Source organism: Suricata suricatta, chromosome 5 (genome assembly GCF_006229205.1).
Source record: "Suricata suricatta isolate VVHF042 chromosome 5, meerkat_22Aug2017_6uvM2_HiC, whole genome shotgun sequence".
Lineage (NCBI taxonomy): Eukaryota > Metazoa > Chordata > Mammalia > Carnivora > Herpestidae > Suricata > Suricata suricatta.
Genome location: NC_043704.1, coordinates 29,520,341 through 29,543,808, shown reverse-complemented (window position 1 = coordinate 29,543,808; position 23,468 = coordinate 29,520,341). Strand labels below are relative to the sequence as shown.

The window sequence follows — 23,468 nt, the reverse complement described above, 5'->3', positions numbered from 1 at the left end:
AAGGGCTTTCTAGTGCATTGCTTTCCTGTGCTCTGAGCATGAGGTCCATAAGGTGATGTAAGTATCTTATAGGAATGGGATTCAGAAGACTTTGACTGAACTTCCAGGTTATCCCTGGAACAGAGCTTGGGTAGAAGTTCCTTAATCTTCAGAGCCCTATTGACTTTTTTGGAAAACTGAGTTATCTACTTTACATGTATATGTGTATGTGTATGTGTATATATATTTTTTAAAAGATTTTTTGAACAGATGAAGATTAAGTTGGAAAACCAGGGAGTCATAAATTGTTTTCTTCTACTCAGAGGTGATTCTCAAACTTTGGTGAGCACAACAATATCATCTGTGGAGCATATTAAAGAATGTCCCTCCTAGAAATTCTAATTCAGTAAGTCTGGCATAGGTAGGCCTTAGTAACAAACGCCTTAGGTGATTCTGATCCACACATTCAGAAATGCAGTTTTAGAACATAGTATTCCAACGAAATTGTGAAATACATATTTTTTTGGAATCATCAGACTTGCTGTGGGGGCACCTGGGTGGCTCAGTCCGTTAAGCCTCCGACTTTGGCTCAGGTCAGATCTCACATTCCTGGGTTGGAGTCCCGCGTCAGGCTCTGTGCTGACAGCTAGCTCAGAGCCTGGAGCCTGCTTCCGGTTCTGTGTCTCCTTCTCTCTCTGACCCTCCCCATCTCATGCTCTGTCTCTCTCTGTATCAAAAATAAATAAAACATCAAGAAACAAAATTAAAAAAAAAAAGATTTGCTGTGATACTTCCTTCCAATGTCATTTCTCTCCTTCCAACCTTCAGGTTTCCAAGGACCTCTGATTCTCATCTAGAATGAGCTCCCTAAGTCCCTCCCTCTCATAAATGAAACTGTATCAGCCTTTCACATCCAAGCAGCACTGAGTTCTAGTAAGTGTGCAATGACAAGATACCCAAGTCAGAACACTACACTTGGCCTAATTATTTAAAACTAGGTAATAGGTTTTCACCATTTTGACTTTTAAAATATAAGGCTCTAAGTTTAGGAATATTTTCATGGGAATTAAGTCCCATCCCCAATATGTTGGCCTAATACAATCTTCAATTGCACTGTTTTCCTTCACAAAGTTGATTCATATTTATCCCTGAAAGAGATCTTAGTGCTTATCTAGTCTTATCCATTTATTTTACAGCTAAGGAAATTATAGCCTATACTATCTGGCTTGTCCTCCAACCCAGAATCTTCATTCCTCACAAAAGAAGAAGTTTCTCACCCAAGAGAAAGCTAATTGAGAAGTAACTCTACACTTAGAAAAATTTCCCCGCTGAGCCACACTTTGCAAGCCAGCGTGGAAAAAGGAACCCAGGGCCCTAAATAATAGTAGCATTTCTTCATATAAATAGGATGCAGAATATTTGGGTTAACTTCCTTCAGAGTATTTAATTCATGGGATGCAAAAGCAAGATCACTGATTCACAAAGAAATACACTACTCCAACAAAATGAAATTACTCTTTTGACTTCAAGTATTGAAAATTTAAATTAAAAAGCATTAAAAAGTTACTTTCTGTGAAAACAGATTATCTGACACATCCCGTAGTAAAATCTGAATGCCTTTTGGGTAATTGCTGCTTTGAGTATTTCCCCATTTTCCTTCCATGTGCAGGGAAAATTTAGAGCTGATGATATTTTTAATCTTAATCCTCATCTCCTGTTTTTATAGATTATTTCTGCACTTTTCAAAATGTGTCCTGTTAACCCAGGGCCACATAGCTAGCAAAACTCCCTGGAACCCGTGCCTCTAATTCTCTTCTTTAATCCTGTAAAGCTTTGAAAGATATTGATTCTGCAAATGTAAAAAAAAAAAAATTAACTTATCAAAAAATAGCACACATACAATGGGAACTGGCCAAAGAAACCCTAAGAATATTGTTTTAACTGGAAGTTGTACCATGAGCTGGTACAACTTACTGAATTCCTGTTATGGCTCTTTGCGATATATTTATCATTGTGTGGGAGCAGTCTAATCTACTCCATACAGAGAGCAGTAGGAGCTCTCCGAGGCTTCAAACTATGACGGCTCTCACCACAAACAACTAATCTAAATTTCTTGCAGGTGGCAGGTCTCATTTTTTTCTTTCTAAAAGGAAATAACCCTTCTCTAAAAGTCAAATTTGTTTTTAAGGCTGCGGTGTCTTTAACCACTTCTTTCTCCAGTTTTTCAGTTGACCCCTTGTCATGACTTACGGTGGGTTGCATCCATCATTCTGGGTTCTTACAGAAAATATTTTGTGGTGGGAACTATCACATGCAAGAAACTAAGTGCCCTTTGTGGGTGACTGCGCAGGTACCTCTGATTTCTTGCCAAATCATTCAGAATGCCGCAAATCCATTAAATCTCTCCACAGGGAGGAAAAAATTCCCGCATCCTAGAGAGAGAATTTATGAGTTCCTTTCAATCACCACAAATGAAAGCCACCCTTAATATTCATTAGAGATTTTATGGTGGCAATATGCATTATCTATTCGTATGCCCCTCTGAAAGGCCAATTTCCCTTGAAACCTTGCATGGCTCCAAGCCACTCTTTGTGGAAACAATGGCCTATGTCCAAGTGGAATCAGGGGAAGCAAATGGATGACATTTCCTTATTTGTTGGTAATGATTCCATTAAGTCACCATAGTGGCTCTGAGCTTCTAAGTTCTCAAAATTAAAGGACAAATTTGGAATGTGCAGTCATGTCACCGTGTCACTTCTCTGCTGTCATCTGTGACCACATGTCCTAAAATGAATGGAGCTTTTTGGTTTGCATCACAAAAGATGACTTTCAAAACTGACATTTACTTCCTTTGGAGAAAGGTATGCATTGGGGACATAAGTGTATGAGTCTGAGAGCTTTCCATTAATCTTTTCTTCTTTCTACCACTAGAGTTCAAGCCACCATCATCTTGCATTGATTTTCTCCTTCAGTCCAGTCTTGCCACTATGGAGAGTGATCTTTTAAAAATATAAAGTTAAGCCAATATCTCACACCTTCAACAACTAAGGAGCAAACAAACAACAAAAATAAACCCAAGCCATTGGCTTAAAACACTTCTTGTGTCGTTTTCCATTGCTTTTAGGGGACAACGAAACTTGGGATAACCCATTAAACCCTAAGTGGTGTGACTCTTCCCACACTTAACCTTGTACCACATCTTGCTCTCTCCCAGCTTCTCTGACCATGAACTCATTCTCCCTAGCTTTGGCTAATTAACCTCCGCTGTTTTCATCAGGGTTGAGTTCAACCATCATAATCCCTGTAAGTTTTTCCTTTCTCCTTGACTAGATCACATATGCTTCCACAGAACCACAGAACTCTCCTAGCTCTTATCAAAGGTTTCGTTCCATGCTTATTTGTGTCATTATTTCTTTTTTTTGTCTCTCCTTGGACTGTGAGTTCACGGTGCCTGTTTCTGCCCAACATTTTATCCTCCCTAATGTAAATATTTCAAAATGATGTAAATATTCCAAAAGCAAATTGTTCAGTGAATGAATAAATGATGCCTTGAACCTCATCCATTTTGTACCCTGGCTGAAAATCCCCTTATACGAATGAGATGTGGGCTTCAGGTTGGGTTGGCCTTAAGGTGAGCTGCAATAAAGCCATATTTCTAATCCAACTGCTTATCATCATGGTTGTAGTTAATAGCTAGGAACCATGAGATGCACAAAAATCTTACACTGAATATTCATAGGAATTTTTAGAGTGAATTCAACCAGTTACTTTACAACTTTCTAAGAAAGGGAGGGAGCATGAATTTCTTTCCTTCATTTTTCATTCTCTTCTTTAAAAAGGTGAGTTATGGCTGAGAATTATAGCTTCATTGTGATAAATATCATAGAATGCAAATGTGATATTTCTATGATAAATACAGGAAAGGAGCCCTTAAAAGCTAAGGTAATTTTATATAGGTAATGGTGATCATTTGAGAAGTCCAAAAAGGGCAGTGGTAGCCCAGTAGATACACCCCCAGCCCCACCTTCTGCCTGTCTACTTGCCTCAGATAATCACAGACATGAAGTCACTAGAGTAATCCCAGGAAGCTAAAAGAGTTTCACCCTACGTATACTGTGTAAATTTGAACTAGGCAGTTCCGGCTTTCTTTTCACCAGGAAGAAAATTGGGCAAACTATGTAAAAAAAAATCTTAAAAATAAGTGAAAGCTAGTAATGTCCATTTAATACAACATTATCTCATATGATATTGCAGAGGATTATTGATGGTGAGATGCTAATACAAAGTACATGTCTTAGTCATCTCTGCGGCCCCACAACCCAGGACAATACCAGATGTCTTAGACGTTAGGTTGTGTTCATTGAGTGAAGAATAAATAATTATAAACACATAATAATTGTAAATTATAATTAAATAGTAATAATTTCCACTAAAAGTAGTAGCCTTTCTTCATTAAGTTCCAAGTAGGTATCAGGTACAGTTAAATACTTTACATCCAATTCTCACAAGAGCTCCACAAATAAATATTCATTATGTCTATTTAATAGATAAGAAACTGAAACTCAGAGAAATCAAGTGACTTAGTTACACACAGTAAGCAGTAAGGTTACAATTTAAAGACTAAGCTTATTTGGCTCCAACACTCATGGAATCTCTACCCTGTACTCTTCCCCTTTACAAGTATGTTTATTTCTCTTTCTACTGAAAAATAAAAACGACTTAAAGAGGTAGGAAAAGTCTGGACTGAGAGTTAGGAGGCTTATGTTCAGTATCTGTCATCATCTGCTATGGAACCTCAGGTAATTCACTTAATCTTTCTTGTGCCTCAATGTCTCCATGTGTAAAATGGCAATAAAGTTTTGCCTAATTCATAGAGCGAGTATAAGGTGAAATATGGGGAAAGTTATATTGTACCTTGAAGGCCGAGGCTCTATTTATTAAGCTAGTAAGCCCCTACCTTGAATTGACACTTTCACATGGATCATTTCATTTTTATACTGCAAGTTATGAACTAATGTCTTCGTTTTTACAGATGGCACAGATAAGATGCTAGCCTGGTCTCAAATGCTACAGAGCCATGATCTTCGCAGTAAACTTCGGATTCTTATCAAATTGAGCTTAAAATCCAGTCTGCCACCTACTGTTACATTGCACAAATTATTTAACCTTTTGGAGCTTCAGATTTTTATCCTAAAACTGGGGGTAATAACACCACCTTACTGAATCATGACAAAGATAACCTATATAAAAGAGCCCGGGATATAATCAAGCGCTAAGTCAATGGGAACCATGCTTATCATTATACTGACATGTCTGCATGGTCAGAACACGATCTCAAGGCACACAATATGCAAGATGGCACCTAGTACACCTGTGTGTTACGTGGTGGCAAAAGAGGATGTCTCACTTTAACCCCGCACTCTCTACCCTGCATAGCCCTGCTCTTCTGCTCTCCTCTACAATCTTACTTAATTATTCACCCATTTTTCAAAGCAGAATTCACTCCTCTGAAATTATATTCAAAATGATTTTTAGAAGCCTTTCTTTGTGAGTGGCAGAAGCCTTCTTGGCTTCTGAGAGTGGAAATGTAGACACTTTGGTCCATGAAGAGGTTTTCATGGCCAGTAGAACCTGGCTATATCCCAATTTAAGTCAATACTCTTTTACACAGTTGCTGGTTCAGAACATGTGGGAGAAAGGAAGTAGCAGGGACAGAGGTAGTGCAGTTTGTCAGGGAAAAGAAAAAACAAAACAAAACCCAAGACTAAAATAGCTTACGTGAAAGAAAAAAAATGGTAGAAATATAAGGTCAATAACTGTCATCTGAAGAGTGAGAAAAGAGCTGTGTTAAAAAAAAAAACTGAGGGAGGGACCTCTGGGTGGCTCAGGCTGTTAATTCTCCTACTCTTGGTTTTGGCTCAGGTCATGACCTCATGGTTCATGATTTCAGACCTCGCATTGGGCTCCATGCTGACAGCTCAGAACCTACTTGGGATCCTCTCTCTCCCTATCTCTCTGGCCCTCCCCTGCTCTCTCACTCTCTCTGTCTCTCTGAAAATACATAAACTTAAAACTTTTTTTAAGAATCTGAGAGAAAAATCTTTACTCACTAACCTTTCTGTATATAGAATTCATCATCGTGGGTGTGTCCTCATAGCCCCAAACATTGAACATAAAATAAAATAAAATAAAATCATAAAAATAACTGTTAGCTCTCCCTCATTCTAATGATGAGGAGGTGGAAGACTATGGAGATTAATCGACCTGACGCACAATGATTCTAGTAAGTGACAGAGTTGAACTCATATGTGACTCTCCTGGTTTCAACCTGTGCTCCTTTGATGTGTAACAGGGCCACCGACATACCATGCTACACACTCAGAATATGATTTTTATCTTTAGCTTGCTTACCAAAAGTTTGAGCTAAGAACTTCTTTCTCTGGGGCACCTGGGTGGCTCAGTAAATTAATTGTCTGTTTTTGGCTCAGGTCATGATCTCATGGTTTCTAGGTTCAAGCCCCGTATCTGGCTCTCTGCTGACAGCTCAGAGCCTGGAGCCTGCTTCGGATTCTGGGTCTCCCTTTCTTTCTGCCCCTTCCCCACTCATTCATTCTCTCTCTCAAAAATAACATTAAATAAATAAATAAATAAATAACTATAAAAAAGAACTTCTTTATCTGCCACAAAAGAAAACCTACCAACAAAAGAAAATCTACCAACATTTGGGGTGCTCTCCAAGGCTCATTATATTATATACAATGTTCTAATAGTCAGGCTTTACTCTCAAAGATTGATGTCTAGATTTAGTGATTTCTTTATTATTTGAACCAAGCAAAAGCATTAGGCTCTGATTAAGATGGAGATTAGGGGTACCTGTGGCTCAGTTGGTTTAGCATCCTACTCCTGATTTTGGCTTAGGTCCTGATCTCACAGTTCATGAGATGAAGCCCTGTGTTGGGTTCTGCGCTGACAGCGTGGAGCCTGCTTCGGATTCTCTCTTTCCCTCTCTCTGTCCCTCCCCCTCCCTTCTATTTCAAAATAAATGAGTAAACCTAAAAAGAACAGAAAGACATTTAAGTCTCCCAAGGGCAGTGAGCATAATTGCCTCCTCTTTAGATTGATGCTCTTTGTCTTCTTCCATCTGAAGATCCAATGAAACAAATTTCAACTTTCTTGTGGAAACCAAAATATAGTTATAATTGACTATTGTGGATCCTATTTCATTATCACAAGAACCATTTTAAATGGCATATATTTTATGATGACTTTAAAAATATTTTCTTGTGGGGGAGTACCAATTCAACTTTCTTCCTAATTTTATGCATATGAGTAAACAAGCACAGAGTAAAAAAAAAGAAAAGAAAAAACAAAACAAAACCAAAAAAAACCCAAAAACAATCCAAGAGAAAAGTGGGGCAAAACCCTAGGGCAATTCATGAAGTAGAAAAATTCTTGGTTTCTGTAACATTTTTAGAACTAAATCACAGGTCTGTTATTCTCACTGATATGCATGAGGTTTGTGTAACTGGGAAAAGCCACATACCAACCCAAATAATTAGGCTGGTTTTCATTCTACATTGTTCTGCCTCAAAAGTCTAACTTAATGATATCTCTGGTTATCCTGGGCTTGTAGAATAATACTCCACACAGAGCAATTACATTTTCTCATTTTATATTTATTTTTATTATACATAATTTTATTAGAAAGACACTCAAAAATGTTATGCACATTTAAAACTTGCATTCCTCACACTCAACCTAAAACATTTCCATTGACCTGATACCTTGCACTGTTACAATATCTCATGATTTGTTTCTTCCTTTTATATTAATGTAAAAATTGTTTACATGCCTCACAAGTTCTTTTCCTAGATTATTTTATATACAATTACTGCAATGTATTTGCCATCCTAGTGTATTTTCACACCAAGGATTATGAGTATTCTGTTCCTTTTTAACTTTTTCTTTTACCCAATAAACTGTCATTATAAATATGAAATAGTAGACTGGCCATCTCTCCACATACACACTTCTAAGCTCATACATTCATAGCCTTGCTAGGTACTTAACAAGAATTTGCTAATGAGTAAATGAATGTATAAATGAAGGAAAAAAGGAATCAATAAGTTATCATAGCATCTCCTATTTTTCAAATTCTTCTCTTGGATAAATGTTAATTCTGCTTCCACCAAACATTATATTGGCTATACTTAAAAATTTGTCATATAAAATATTTGTAAGTGATTTATTCTTGTTCGTTTAAGGTTTTAAAGTTATTTTTAGAATCTCAATGCTCAAGTTCATCAATTTCAGTGCAGAGTATAGTAATATAGGTAACTTTTGATATTTTGGTATCACATTTTTCGACTTTGCCTTTTATTTTCTGTCCCAATTATTTACTTTGCCTTCTGTTTTATAGGTTGACCAAATCTACTCATTGAATCGTATTCTTTTTTCATACTACCGTAATTTCAGTGTTAGCAGATAAAAGTTAAATGGTTTTTGCTGTCACAGTTGAACACAAGGGCATGAAACTGTGAGAAATTATGCATGGATGGTTCATAGATTGCCTCCCTCTGGATGGATATGTGAGCAATCTTTTTTGCCTGTGTTGTTCAATGGAACAACAGAGGTTTTTGGTAGGAGTCTAACATCACTAACATACAAAGAAAATAATAGAATCTATGAAATTAATGCTGCCTTTTTTTCCTAAGTCATGTGTTTCTTTACTCTCTCTTTACTGGTCCTCTCAATTTTCATTCTTTTTCATATATGTTTTTTTCTTCAAACTGTACACCATGGATTCTTAGTTATCCATCAACATTTTTATTTGTTTTTATTTTTTTAATGTTTTAAATGTTGATTTATTATTTTGAGAGAGAGAGAGACAGAGTGTGAGTGGGGGAAAGGCAGAGAGAGAGGGAGACACAGAATCCAAAGCAGGCTTCAGGCTCTGAGATGTCAGCGCGAGCCCAATGAGGGGCTAGAACTCCCAGACAGCAAGATCATGACCTGAGTGGAGATCAGAGGCTTAGCCACCCAGACATTCTGATCCATCAATCTTTTTAAACTTCCATACTATTTATCAAATAGCAAGAAAAGAAAGGAAGGGCTAAATGAGAAAACAGTATAAATAAATCTATGAAGATGGAGAAAAATCAGTCTTTGGCAAAGGGTGGTATCACTGTGCCCACAGCAGAGTATGTGTGTGAAAGAGACTTGTGAGGATCTAGTTAAGAGGGCAGATTAGGTGAATGAGTGCGCATTTGATCCTGTAGGTGTTGGGAAGATATTTAAAGGTTTGTGAGGGGTGAAGTAACATTAGATTCGGGCTTTAGAATCGTAAATCAGGTAGTCGAGTAAATTAATCTGGTAGATCAATCTGGTAAAGACGTGTCATGTTGATTGAAGGAAGTAGACTATGGTCAGAGAGACTGGGAGAGATTGCCAAGCTGAGAACAGAGAAAGTCGAGGACATGCACAAATAGCATATCCTGGTCACTTCTCTCGCACAGATCAGTAGTTTTCTTGCTCAGTATAAAAACTCTTATACCACTTAGCAGCAGGTCTAGGGGTTCCAAGATCATTTTCCCTTGTCAATAATTAAAGTATATTTACTCCCCATTTGAACTGAAAAATTAATTGTAAAACATATTGTTACTTTATTTTTCAGATGCTCTGTTCCTCTCACTGAAACAGTTCCAGAAAGAAATTTTCCATTAGCCACACTTTCTCTTCTGGCACATTTTTGACAGGTTCACATACTACTCCAACAGGACCCTAGATCTCCACTCTTCTCATCTTCATCTTACGTACTTTAAGATGCTTTAAGTAGAACTCTGTTTATTTTCTCAACTTGAAATTCTGTATATAAACTTCACTCATTATTCTTGACTTTTATGTAATTCTTATTATTTTTCTATACGCACTGTACTTGAATTATTCTGCACTTGAGTGTGCTCTATTCTTTCAGGCCTTTACTTTCCTTCTTCCTGAAAGAGCTTTTGTTATTATCACTTTTTTATTATTATCACTTTTTAAATATATCATTCTGGGGCACCTGGGTGGCTCAGTCGGTTAAGTGTCCAACTTCAGCTCAGGTCATGATCTCACAGTTTGTGAGTTTGAGCCCCACTAACAGCTGAGAGCCTGGAGCCTGCTTCAGATTCCGTGTCTCCCTCTCTCTCTGCCCCTCCCTTACTCATGCTCTGTCTCTCTCTCTCTCAAAAATAAATAAATATTTAAAAAATTAAAAATATCATTTTATTTTTATAAAATATTTTAGACATATGAAGGGAGAAATTTGTCTCCCCCTTTTCATGTGAAGATTACTTCCATTTCTTAACATTATAAAAATAATGTATCTTTCTCATAAATCTGAAAAATTATCCCAGATTTTGAAAAATACATTTGCTATTATCATGATGTCATATTCAATGAAGGCCTCATCTTCTTTGCAACATACAAATTTTATTTCTTTTTTGTTCTTCTTCCCAACCAAGTCTGACTCACTTTCCTCTTTTGTTAAGATGTTTTAAGCTCTTAACATGCAGAGCTTCACCATAAGGACCCTCCAATCACTCTTCTTGTAAATTGATTGTAAACACTTGGCTTCAAATATTATTTTTGGCTACCTTCACTATTACCTTTCTTAAATGCATTTGAAATCTCCTCTCTACACCACTCATCTCGGATATGGAAAAAAAAGCCCTGCCGCCTTAAGTAGTTTTTCTTTTCACACTTTTCCTGTGGAGGACACACTTTCATAAATCTGGTGTTACCCTTCTCAGTTTGTATCAATTCCATAGTCACATATCCTTCCCATGCCCCAGATCCCGCAGACCTTGCAAACAACAAAACTGCGTGTTCAATATCTGTGTATGTCTCCTTCCTCTCCTGTTGACTTCTGTGAAAAGCCCTTCACAAATAATACATTCCCTGTCTGGCTTCAGTTTGTTTATGGTATCTCTCCTGAATAAAATGTTGCTTCTTCCCAAGCCTAGCACAAGCCTCTAGATTCTTTGGTTTGAATATAAATATTATCTGCTATCAACGGAGTCCTGGCACGATTTCCTTTAATCTCCCCAATAGCCCTGCATGGTAGATGTCAATAATTTTGTTTTACAAACGGGTGGTTTCAGTACACGCAAAGTCACTCAAAAGAAAGGGGATGAGCAGAGTTGGAAAGCAATGCACAGAACTGGAATTAGTGGGTTAAAGAGGGTAGAGAATTTGCCTCAGCTCACTCTGCTGGTGATGTCAGAACCGGTGTTAAACCCAGTTCTATCAGAACCAGCTTTGAGAGTATGAGCCTGCAGGGCTTAGCAAAGAATCAGACTAGGATGACTAAAATCTTTCTGGAGGACAAGTCAGTTTCAGGCCACCTGCAAACTCTGCTTTGATAATGGCATCAAAGGCACTGGAATCTACTACTGCTGAAATTTCTGCAGTCAAGGAGAAACTAGCGTCTTTGTGGATTGGTTTCATTTCTCTTGAAATGTGGGGCTTTGGCTTGGCTCCAGCATATCTGTATATGTTGGTACATATTTTTTTAAAATCTGGTCATACTTTTACCCTTTAAAATTGCAAAAGTGTCACCTCTAACTGCTTGTCATTGATGGTAAGTAACACTCATTTCAAAAGCAAAACTTTTCCCTCAACACTATTTGCCTTCTGTACCTTCTATAGAATGAAAGTTAAAGTATAGCCCAGATAATAACCCTGCAATTACTATATAAAAAAATACCAGCCATGCTAAAATAATAGTGGATATCTGTCACTTGGTATTATTATAGAATATATGTGTAGAATATAAAATAATAATTTGCACTCATCCAACTCCTTTTATTCTATGTCTCAAATCCCTGAGTGTAAGTGGTCTCATTAAGTTTACCAAACCAATTTAACTCTAACATGTTCCTGAACCCTCTCTCCAAATCCATTGAGGTTTTCCTGTCACAAATGCTGAACATTACCATCTGAAATTCTGTGTATTCTGTAGATATGTTTGACCTTCTGCAGATAAAACTTACTTAATCATTTAGTTATGAACTATAGTAGACAAAACTACCAAAAAGAAAAGAAAAAATGCTACTATGCATATACACTTAGACCTACACACACATTCGCAAACACAGAGGCATGGTAACTGTGTTTATATATAATTGGATTAACTATTATGAGAATAGTTAGAAGAATAAGTGTTTTATGTAGCTCTATGGGGATAAAGCCTGTTGGTTTCTAAAACCCCATTCATTAGTCAGCAAATGCTACTCAAGTATTTATTGAGTTTCATTAATATTCTAGGGACTAGAGAGCATACAAAGACAATTACTTATAGCAAATAAACAGACCCTTACTAATTCCACCATAGGGTAGTATATCGTTAGCTCCATGAAGACAGGGGCAGTGTATGTATTGTTTGGCTCTGTGTCCCCAGTGTCTAATATTGTGAACTGATACAAGTGATGCCAATATGTGTTTTATAAATTCGATAAAAGAAAAAATGCCTTTAAGTTCTCTGAAAGTTCAAAAGAGGGAGCAATGATTTCTATCTAGCATGACCCAGGTTCTGTTTTTAAAGGACAAAGTAATCGAAGGGATAGGGTAATGGTTAAAGGCAAGAATAACATGCTAGGCAGAGGCTGACATATAAACACAGAGTTAGAGAGGCAGGAAAGAACAAGACAGTCATTGGGAAGAAGCAGATCATTCAGTCCGGCAGTCCAGCACAGGAAATCCATAAGGAAGTTGTAGACCAAGTGGAGAAGTTAGACTGAGGCCAGACTGCTAAAATCCAGAAATGCCAAGTTAAGGAATTCAGATTTTATTCTTGAAAGAAGCTCTGAATGTTTGAATTTAGATTTTTATGCACCAGCTTTGCTACTTGCCCAGTAGTCATTATTCTTGATCCTGATTCTGAAGATAACAGGGGGAGTCTTCAAAAGTAGTTCCTAATTATATAATCAGATGCTCTCTAAGAAAGTGCTCCAGGAAGAAGCCTGCAAAGCCCAGTAGCCCCAAAGGAGAAGATGAAGACTAAGGAATTGGGAGAGACATTCCTAAAAATAATTGATGTTGGACAGTTTTATCAGTTCCGAGTCTGCTATTAGACACCTGTAATATTTAATGTGGTACTTTGAACACAAGATCACTTTAGCGCTAGTCTGCAAAGACCTAACTTAATACACAAATCTTAAAAGGGAAAAAGGACTCCAAGCCTCTTCAGAGAGCTCTAATGCACCAAGAAATATAGCCTCTAATGAAAGACTGATTCTTAGAGCCAAGTGGTGTAGAGTAGGGTTACTGGATTCGCAAAGTTGTTCCATTAACTCACTACAACCTCAAATGACCATGAACTGTAGAGAAATAAAGGTATACAATATGTGCCTTAAGCAACTTACAATCAGAGTGAACAAGAATTACTCTTAGCTCCTAGAATACTTGTAGTATTTGATTTCAGTTTCTCAATTACCTCATGAATTTAATATTACTATTTCTATTTTATAATTGAGAAAATTAAAATGAAATTTTTTAATAATGTAAATAAGCTAAGCAAATAGCAGAGCTTGGATCCAAACCCAAATTTGTGTAACTACAGAGTCCACGCTCTTTCTCTTGCATCATAAAGCCGTAGGGCCTAGTTCAGTAGATGGGAAACAATATATTAGCTAAAAGCAGGATCCCTAGCATAAGATTGATCTTGGCTCCACTTTTGTGTGGCTCTGTGACACTGTACCTGTTGCTATATTTTTGTGCCTAACATCTGCCTCAATTATAAAATGGGTGAATTAGCATTAAAATAACATTCTCCACCTTTCAGGATTGTTGTGAGATGTAAATAAAATAATAAAGTACTTAGAGGAATGGCAGGCACATAGAAAACGTTCATTTAAATTACCTATTGTTGCAAAAATTTCATGACCACAGCAGTTATTTAGATGATTCAATACACACCTTCTTGAGCTGAGTCAATATTCAAAGTTTTCCTTCAACTAAAAAATATATCTAAAAAATATTGCACAGTGGTTTATTTGAACGCAAGGAATATATATACATGATAGTAACGTTATAGCAAAAGTCACAAGAGCTGCATTACTTTCTGGAAAGACAACTCTGGTTTTGGTAAATTTCCTGACACTGATACATTTGACTGATTAGCACTTTTGTTATCTGTTTCTTTCCTGACAGTACAAACATCGAGATGAGACAGTACACTTCCTTAGTTTACAAACTTACCCAAGAATGTGGGAGATCCATATCTGTATAAGAAGACTTAAGTTGTGGGTGGTGAGTGCAGTGGAAACAGTCATTCCAGGGGCCAACTTGGGCAATTTGAAAGTCAGCACATGTCCAGAGAGGGTTTTCTGGAAAAGATTTCCAGCTGTTCCACATCTGACCTTCATCTTCATTGTGGGATAACATTTCTGCCATACTGCATCCAGTAGAAGTGCAGGATCTAACCAATGACGTAGAAATGGTATCCAATCTCCTCTCCATCTCTTCCTTTCCCCTTGTGCTAACAGCACAAATTTTCTTTTCTTGGGATTTGGTTAATTTCATACAGGAAATTAATGTTTCATCTTCATCTTCTAAATGACAAAGAAAAATCAATTAAGAATATAATATGAATATTATACTTCCTTTAATATAATAGAAATGAATGAACACCACAGGATAAACCAGGAAGTCACTTAATTTCACAAAATAATTTGTAATTGCAATTATCGAAAGAGTAATCTTTTGTACAGTAAATGATTTGTTTTGTAAAAGCAAATATACTTAAAAGATTTTGAAGTAGTAAATAATGATTAAATACAGTGTGACTACAGTGAAAGCCACATGCAGATAGTATACTGAAAGATATTTGAGAAAAATTATAAATTAAAAAATTCTCCATATTATGTAAACATGCTATGGGGTGCTTGTATTCTTTTTTTTTAATGTTTATTTATTTATTTTGAGAGAGGGTGAGGGGAAGCACAGAGAGAGAGAGGGAGAGAGGGAATCCCAAACAGGCTCTGTACTTTCAATGTGGAGCTGAACATGGGGTTCAATCACACAAGCCATGAGATCATGACCTGGGCCAAAATCAAAAGTCAGACGCTTAATCAACTGAGCCATCCAGGTGCCCCGGTGTGCTTGTATTCTTATTTTTTTAATTTTTGGAAATAATGTATATAGAGAGCATCATAAGAAAGCAAATGAAATATTCTCATTACATAAATAAAAAATGAAATTTCAGTGGATATGAGCTGAAATCCCATTGGTATCTAATCTTTTTCTAATATCAATCTATAAAGAGATTTATGCATATAGTGTTTCTCATAGTGAAATACTTTAGAAAAGGAAGAACAAGACTGAAAGAACAACAAAAAGAAGGTATATCTTTAATCCTATAAAGTTGATTAGCAAGACCTATATATTTACATGTGGTGAAGGGTCTGATTAAGTTTCTAGTAATATATAAAACAATTACAAAAAATAGAAATACATGTGACCCATAATAAATCATACCATATCACTGAATCTCTTTCAGTTCAAATATTTAACTGATATAAACCAAAAATTATGATTAATAGCATGTAATTGCGAATAAATAAATGAACATCAAAGTTGCATGTCATGACATGCCATTTTGCTGCACTCACATCAAAATTGAAAAATACTGTTTTCTGTAGCCAAAGAATGAGAATAATGAACAATTTGGACTCTTATTATCTCTTTCTCCCACGCTACCACCAAATCTTATCTTGAAGGAAAGGAGATACGGGGTATGAAGTAAAATTCAGGAATAGGCTAAGGATATCTGTTTCACAAATAAATTGTTAATTTAAAAACTCTCAGCATTTAATGATTATTTTAAGACTTTATCAAAACAGCCTTCATTTTATATATGCTACCCCAATACTTTCTCAAAGAATTTTTGGCAGCGTTTTTACTTCTCACTTACCGAGGTTTACTAATGTAGGTTTTATCTCATTCAGACTTGGCACCCTGGTTTTCTTGGTCCAAATCAGTTTCTGTAGTCTCTTCAACTTCCCCGTTGATTCCACTGGGTCACCGCCTGATTTTACATCCTAGCACAAACACAGCTCAAGGTAAAGACAAATTATTCTTCACAAAAGATTAAATATAAAATGTGTCGAGATCATAAATGTGAGAAAATTAATAATGTGACCTTAAAACCTGTAGCCTGAGACAATTTTAAGCAATAACTTGAAAGCAGACAATTTTTTGGTTTCAAACTTGTAAAATATATTACAACCAGACAGTCATACTAAAGTAGGGCGTTTTTTACCTTTTTTTTTTTAACTTCAAAATGCAACAAAATGGATTGAATCTGGAGCCATCTATAAATGAGTCGCTTGTGCTGAATGTGAATAGTGGATATTGTGGGATAACAAAGAAGGAACAAGAGGTTTAAAGGTGCTACTTGAGAGTTGTTGGGCTGATGGTATGCACAAAAAAAAAGCAAAAACAAAATTCAAATTTTCTTAATTTTTTTCTTTTGGAAATTTCTGGTAAAACAACATTTTATTTCACATATCAAATGTTTTCAAATAATATACTTTTCTTTAAATATTGCTTCTTGTCTTTTAGATACAATATTACAGCCACCACATTCTATATTGTGCTTTCATATATAAGTGTCACTGGTTTATTATAGCAAAAAATAGGGATAAAAGAATTAATATTGCTTAATGACTCAGAATTTTTTGGAAGATACAGAAATGCTTCCCATAAGTTTAATGCTAGCAAATTTGTATTTATACTGCTTTTACTATTACATTTAAGATAGCTTAACAATTTCACAGTATTTTGGAAAGTAATACGTTATGTGTTAAATTTAATACTAATTGGTAAAATAGTTGTATTCTGTGATGTTAATTAGATATGAAATAATACATGGAAGAATACTTCTTTCTCATCCAGAAGTCACTGGACTAAGAAATGTTTCTCTCTGCTTTTGCCTATCCTTTCCATTGAACAGCTGATAAATGACATCTAAATAGGTACTGCAGTTTGCAAAACATGAATGACTTGCTTCCTCATTAATGTTTGAATGAGATATATTTATAATAGTGCTCTCCAATCCTTTGAGAGAGACTATAAGCTCGAAGAAAAGGCTCTCTGGCATACAAACATTTCCAATCATTAGATTCAGCACTTATTCTTGGTCTTTAAGAATGACTTTGAGCAGCCAATATAAACTAGATGTTCTGTCTGTGCATAATAGCACCTAAGTAGGAAATGTGATGTTTTGTCAGAGCAAGCCATACCTGTTTGCATTAAATAAATATAAATGGGGAAATATTGAAATCATTTTAATCTTTCAGAGAGGTCTGGGATGAGATTTTCTTAGATATGCAGAATCTTCCTTCTCTTTTCAAAGGTCATGCTCAGCTCAACGCAATTTCTATTGCTATTTACTTTTGTATCATTTTCTCCTGTATTCCTCTTCAGTATTTTCTGAGTTACTCAGTTATACAGGCCCTGTAACTCAAGAAGAGTCATTTTCTAATCTTCAGGCCCTTCCAGAAATAATAAGCTGACATTGCACAACCATTGAGCATGATAATTTTCTTTGTTGTACTTCTTTTCTTACAACAACCTCCTCCTATTCCAGCCAATGCTTAATTGCTTCGCTAAAACACTGGCATCAAAAATAACCTTCTTCCTCCCCCTTCTTTGTGAAAATGGCTCTCACTTGATATGGGGAAGTGTGTTATATACCAGGGTAACTGAATTCCATATGAATGATTTGCCCCTAGGAGGAAGAGAAGCATTTGTATAGTGTCTAAACTTATATAACTGAAATCTCACGGCCTAGAGGTGTTAAAACAAACTGACCTCTCATTATTTTGTTCAAACTGTCTTATAGCCTTTTTAAAGCACAGTCTTGTTAACTTTTGTATCTTTAATCACTCAAAGATCTTTTGAGTTAATAGAGATCATTCTATTGCATTTCATTCATTTTTGAATTCCATAGGTCTAGGATAGTACATGCCCTGATAAATGTTTGCTAAATGTAAATATAGTCTTGAGTTCATACATATGTTTTATCTACCAAATGGATTATCCACAGTAAATTTTTTACACTAGACTGGCTACTTTCTAATAGCAAAGTATTTCCAAAAACCTTTCTCTTGCTATTAGGAAGTGCATAGGTGAGTGATAAATATTATGATAAGAGATATAGAATCATTAAGATTATCTATTAAAATTCCTTTAGAATATTTTTAAAATTATAATGTTATTCACTATAGTCTCCTATAATCTATTACCTATATATTTGTGTTAAATTTAATTAAAATTTATAATAATATGCCATTTATTTTTTTATTTTTATTTTTATTTATTTATTTTTTTATAATAGTTTATTGTCAAATTGGTTTCCATATAACACCCAATGCTCCTTCCCGCAAGTGCCCTCCTCCATGACCATCACTCCCTTCCCCCCTCACTTTAGTCTTCGGTTCATTTTCAGTATTTAATTCCCAGATGTTTTCTAAGAAGAGTGACTCGTAAATTGAACTTACCATTCAACCAATCAACAAAAGTTTATTGAGCATCTACAATGTGCCAGCATTATCATGCATTCTGGGGATCTGGCACTAAACAAGTGAAATGAGACCCCTGTCTACATTCTAGGGGGAAATGACATACCATAAACAAATAAACAAGTAAATAAACAAGAAAATGTGACATATGCTATGCTAAGAACAGCATGACTAAGTGTAGATGGGGGGAGGGTTACTGATTTACATCAGTGATAGGTGATAGGGGGTGTTCACTAAACCTGAGGCCTGAACCTCAGTTCAGGTGTGAAGATTTGCCACTATGGTGGAGAGTCAGGGAGGACACTTCCAGGACTATGTTTTAAATGACAGAGAAGGTTCAGCCAGGCAAAAAGCAGAGGGAAGAGAATTCCTCTTCAAGATAAGACTTGTGCAAAGCTTCTACAGCTGAAATTCCAGGAAGAATTCCTAGCATATGCCCCAAGGAATAGAGAGGAGGGAAGAGGGCCATAAGATGAGTCAGAGACTTGATGAGGGGACTTCAAGGAGGCCTTTGTAGAACAGGCTGAAGAACATGTATTTTGTTCTAATCAGGCTAGTGACATACTTGGTTTACATTTTTATTCATCTTCCCTTTTTAGTGAATTGTGATCATCTTACTTTTTATAGGACTTTTCCCAAAAGCATTTTAATATGCTCTGATCTTATCCATCTTTAATTTACCATATTTTATTTAACATCCTTTCTGCTCCTTTTCCCCCACCTGCTTCTCTGAAAAGTCAACTCTACTTACTTCCTCTAATTCCTTTCACATCCCATCCCTTCAACTCAGCTTGTGCTTCTGCTATTCCATTTAGATTGCCTTTGTTTTCCCAAAGAACCATTACCAAACTGTGTTACTGCTTAAAATCCAGCAATACTAATCATGATGACCTGCAAGGAACACTTTCTTTTCTTGGCTTCTGGGACACCATGTTCTTTAGTTTTCCTTTCACCAAATTTTTTGGCCATTCTTTCTCTAACCCCTATATGCTAACAACTCCTTTCTCTCAAAATTAAATGCTTAAATTCCTTTATGGCTAGCTCTGGGCCTTCTTCTTATATCACCAGCATTCTTACACACACACACACACACACACACACACACACATGCTTAATCCACTTAAATGCTGATGATTCCCAATTAATTTCTCCGGAGCTTCCTTCAGATCTTTAGGCACACATGCTCAACTGTCTATCTAAAATGATTATAAGCTGTATGAAGACTGACCTCTAACCCCCAAACAAGATTCTCATCTGGCCTTCTTCCGTTCAGTGAATGCCATTGTCCTCCACCAGACTGCACATTCTGTAAATAAGATGATCACTTTTGCCACTTACCTCTCTTTTGTCAACTTATATTTATTCCATTACTAATGTTGCTCTGTTCCATTACTGAGTTTGATCTATTCTTCAAAATGTATCTTGAATCTGTTCCTTTTTCACCATTTCCACTGTTTCCACCCAACTGTCAAATCTCTAACTGGTTTTCTTTTTACTTTTGCCTTTCTTTAGTTGGTGCAGAATAAAATGTTGGAGTTCTATTTGAAAGATATAAATCTGATGATATTACCGTCTTGCTTAAATTACTCCAAATTTCCCAGTGTTCTTTAAATAAAATAAAAACTGCTTGACTAGGTCTTTAAGACCTGAGTTTCCAGGCGCCCTTCATACTCACAAGATAAAAATATTTAGATTTGCAACCTCCAGATCTCTCTTTTCTCAGTGTTTTCATGTATGCTTCTGCTGCTCGCTCTGCCTGGAATGCTTATTCTCATTCTCGTGGGTTAATTAATTCCTACTCATCCCCAGAAACTTCATACTAAATGTCATTTTTTTCAGAGATAGCTTTCTTGACTCCCAACTCCAAATTAGGTCTCCATACTTTTACCTTTTGGCTTTCACCGCAGTTTCAGATTTATATTTTTGTCATCATTGGTTAAATGACTTCCTTCTCCATAGACTCTAAACTGAAGGAAGAAGTCAGGAACCACAACCTCCCATAGAGGTACCATGCAGTATCCTTAATACCTATAACATTGTTGGTAGTTAATACTCTATATGAATTAGTTGAAGTATGACATGAAAAGAATGAATGAATAAGTGGATGAAGACTTGATTTGGTAAAACATGTTTCTTTAAAATATAATGATGCAAAGAACAGAATTAGAAATTGAAAATGAGAAGAGATAATAAATTACTGTATTTAGTTTACTTATAAATTTTCTCCAATAACAGACAATTAGATGTGACCATAAATGAAACATTTCTCATATGTATATTTTACTATGTATATGCTGTATATTTCATATATAAATATTCATTTTTCTCACATGCCTTAAAATAATGTAAAAATTTGGTTAGAAGTGTTAGATTAAATACACCTCATTCTGACACTTTGCTTGACTATTAGGATGATAGAATAATTTTTAGAAAATAGCATCAATGAATTATTGAACTGGCTTAGTCCTACAACCATATTTTATGAACTAGGATGGAACTTATTGGACATCTAGTCTACCAGCCTTTTAAAAAATGAGAAAAACCAGAGAAGTTAAGTGGCTTTTGCAGAGAAAGATAATTCATTAATAATGGAGCTAGGATGAGAATCAAATATTCTGACTTTTAATCCAATGTCCTTTCTCACAAGATTTTTAGTAGCTAACATAATTACGAGTTATCTAGGATTGAAAGCCAAATTAAGACCAACCAAACCAAGGTTTTGATTTATAAATTAAATATGGTTCTTCAATGGAAGATAAGTATCAGGTAGATACTTTCAGATTATAAGTCTATTCTCTCATATATATATATATATATATATATATATATATATACACCTCCTGTTTCATGAATATATAAATATATCATCTTTTATTTTTATCTTATTTGTATATTATATATTTATATACAGATATACATACATAAATATATTGAACACCTTCAACACACACACACACACACACACACACATCTACTTTCACACACATATTTCACTACAAGGAAATTTAATTTTTTTCCCAATAGTATCCTTTCCTTTTACTCAGGAGAAATGTAGGCTTATGGAGATGAACTAAATCCAGACCACTTAACTGTCTGAATTGAAAAGGAAGCTGGAAAGTAACATGATAGACATTGCATGAAGTAAAATAATTTCCCTTTGTTCTTTTTTTGTTCTTCTGATTTAAAAAAAAAATTGCTCCTCTCTCATGACCTTTTTAACAAGTATTCAAATAGAAAAAGCCTGATCACTTGATGTCTACTTCACATAATTTCTTCAACATGGGAAACAGAGATCTTTTAAAATTAATTATCTTGGCTTATTTTAAAGGAAGGCTGTAATGAACTCTCTGAAATGAAACCTCAGATAATTTCGTGTATTTTGCTTTGACAATTTTTCTGAGCTCCCGACTCTTCTTACTCTTTACTTAGTTACAAATTATTTTTTTAATGGTCACAATACAGTATAAAGTGAAAAGTCAGTATGTAAATTTGTCTAAAAAGTATAAACACCACTCTCGTTGCCTTTCTTTTCTGTCTTTAAATACTCTGCATAGGGGCACCAGGGTGGCTCAGTCAGTTAGCATCTGACTTTGGCTCAGGTCGTGATCTCATGGTTCGTGGGTTTGAGCCCTGCCTCAGGCTTGGTGCTTATAGCTAGTTTAGAGCCTGGAGGCTGTCTTTGGATTCTGTGTCTCCCTCTCTCTCTGTCCCTCCCCTGATCGCACTGTCTCTCTCTCTCTCTCTCTCTCTCTCTCTCTCTCTCTCTTTCTCTCAAAAATTAAATAAAAAACATAAAGAAATTTAAATATTCTGCATTTCCCAAGTTTTCTACAATAAAGGCATATTACTCCTATAACTGAGAGAAATTCTATAATTTAAAAATATATTTAGAATACACATTTTTTTGTTTTATATTTCTTAATGTTTTGACACAGAGAGACAGAGCACAAAAGGAGGAGGGGCAGAGAGAGAGGGAGACCAGATCTGAAGCAGGCTCCAGGCTCTGAGCTGTCAGCCCAGAACTGCTATGGGGCTCGAACCCACCAACCATGAGATCATGACCTGAGCTGAAGTTGGATGCTTAACTGACTGAGCCACCCAGGCGCCCCTAGAATATAGGTTTTTATAATCAAATTTATTTCCACATAAGTACCTAGTTTTTGTTTTGTTTTGTTTTGTTTTGTTTGTTTGTTTTACTGTGAATTTATTCTTAGCCACTTGAAGAAAAGATACCTAGGTACTGGATAAAAATGAGGAAAGTTATTTTCATGGTAAAAACAAAAGTAATTAGTTTTAAATGGTGAGATTATTAAAACCTCAAAGCTGTATATCCATTCACTTCTACATAAAAGTGACTACTATCTATTTATGACTTAAAGCATACTCTAACAAGATAATTTTTGAGGTCACAGTGATCAATGAACACTTTGTAACTCAATGCACAGTAATAAAACCAAGAATTATAAACTAGAATCAATCAATGCAAACATATGGAAATAAACAAGTCTCATTTCAGAGGATTATTTTACTGCTTTCTTGCAACTACAACTAACTAAAAAGGCAATTTGAAAACATTCCATCTGTATAAATGAAATACTGACTGAAAAAATAATTGGTGGAAAAATTGCCATGCTAATGTTAGGCATTCTTATGTAATTTTAATTACAAAATTTATTATTTTTTCAGTAATAGAAATTAAGATTAAATACTAGACCAATTCTTAAAATATGGTCAAACACAATTTTTAAAAAGTCCATTGAATGAATAGGCAATTGAATGGATTAAGGAAATAGAATACACTCTCTTGGGAGACTTATAAAATATTCATGTATTCATTCAACACACATTTACTGAGCACATAATCTTTGGGAGATACAAAAAAGAATAAGAAATTTCATCTGCTTTGTGATGCTCATTGCTTAGTAT

The 23,468-nt window shown here is 35.5% G+C and overlaps 1 protein-coding gene across 1 annotated transcript in view; it reads right to left on the bottom strand.

The window, feature by feature from the left end:
- Positions 1-23,468, bottom strand: part of LOC115291104 (putative uncharacterized protein ENSP00000383407) — a 55,800-nt gene that overhangs the window by 8,887 nt on the left and 23,445 nt on the right. The window contains exons 5-6 of the mRNA XM_029938686.1: positions 15,932-16,058; positions 14,218-14,570 (exon numbers count right to left, since the gene is read on the bottom strand). Of these exons, the coding sequence (XP_029794546.1) occupies positions 14,218-14,570; positions 15,932-16,058 (480 nt within the window). The remainder of the gene's footprint in view (positions 1-14,217; positions 14,571-15,931; positions 16,059-23,468) is intronic.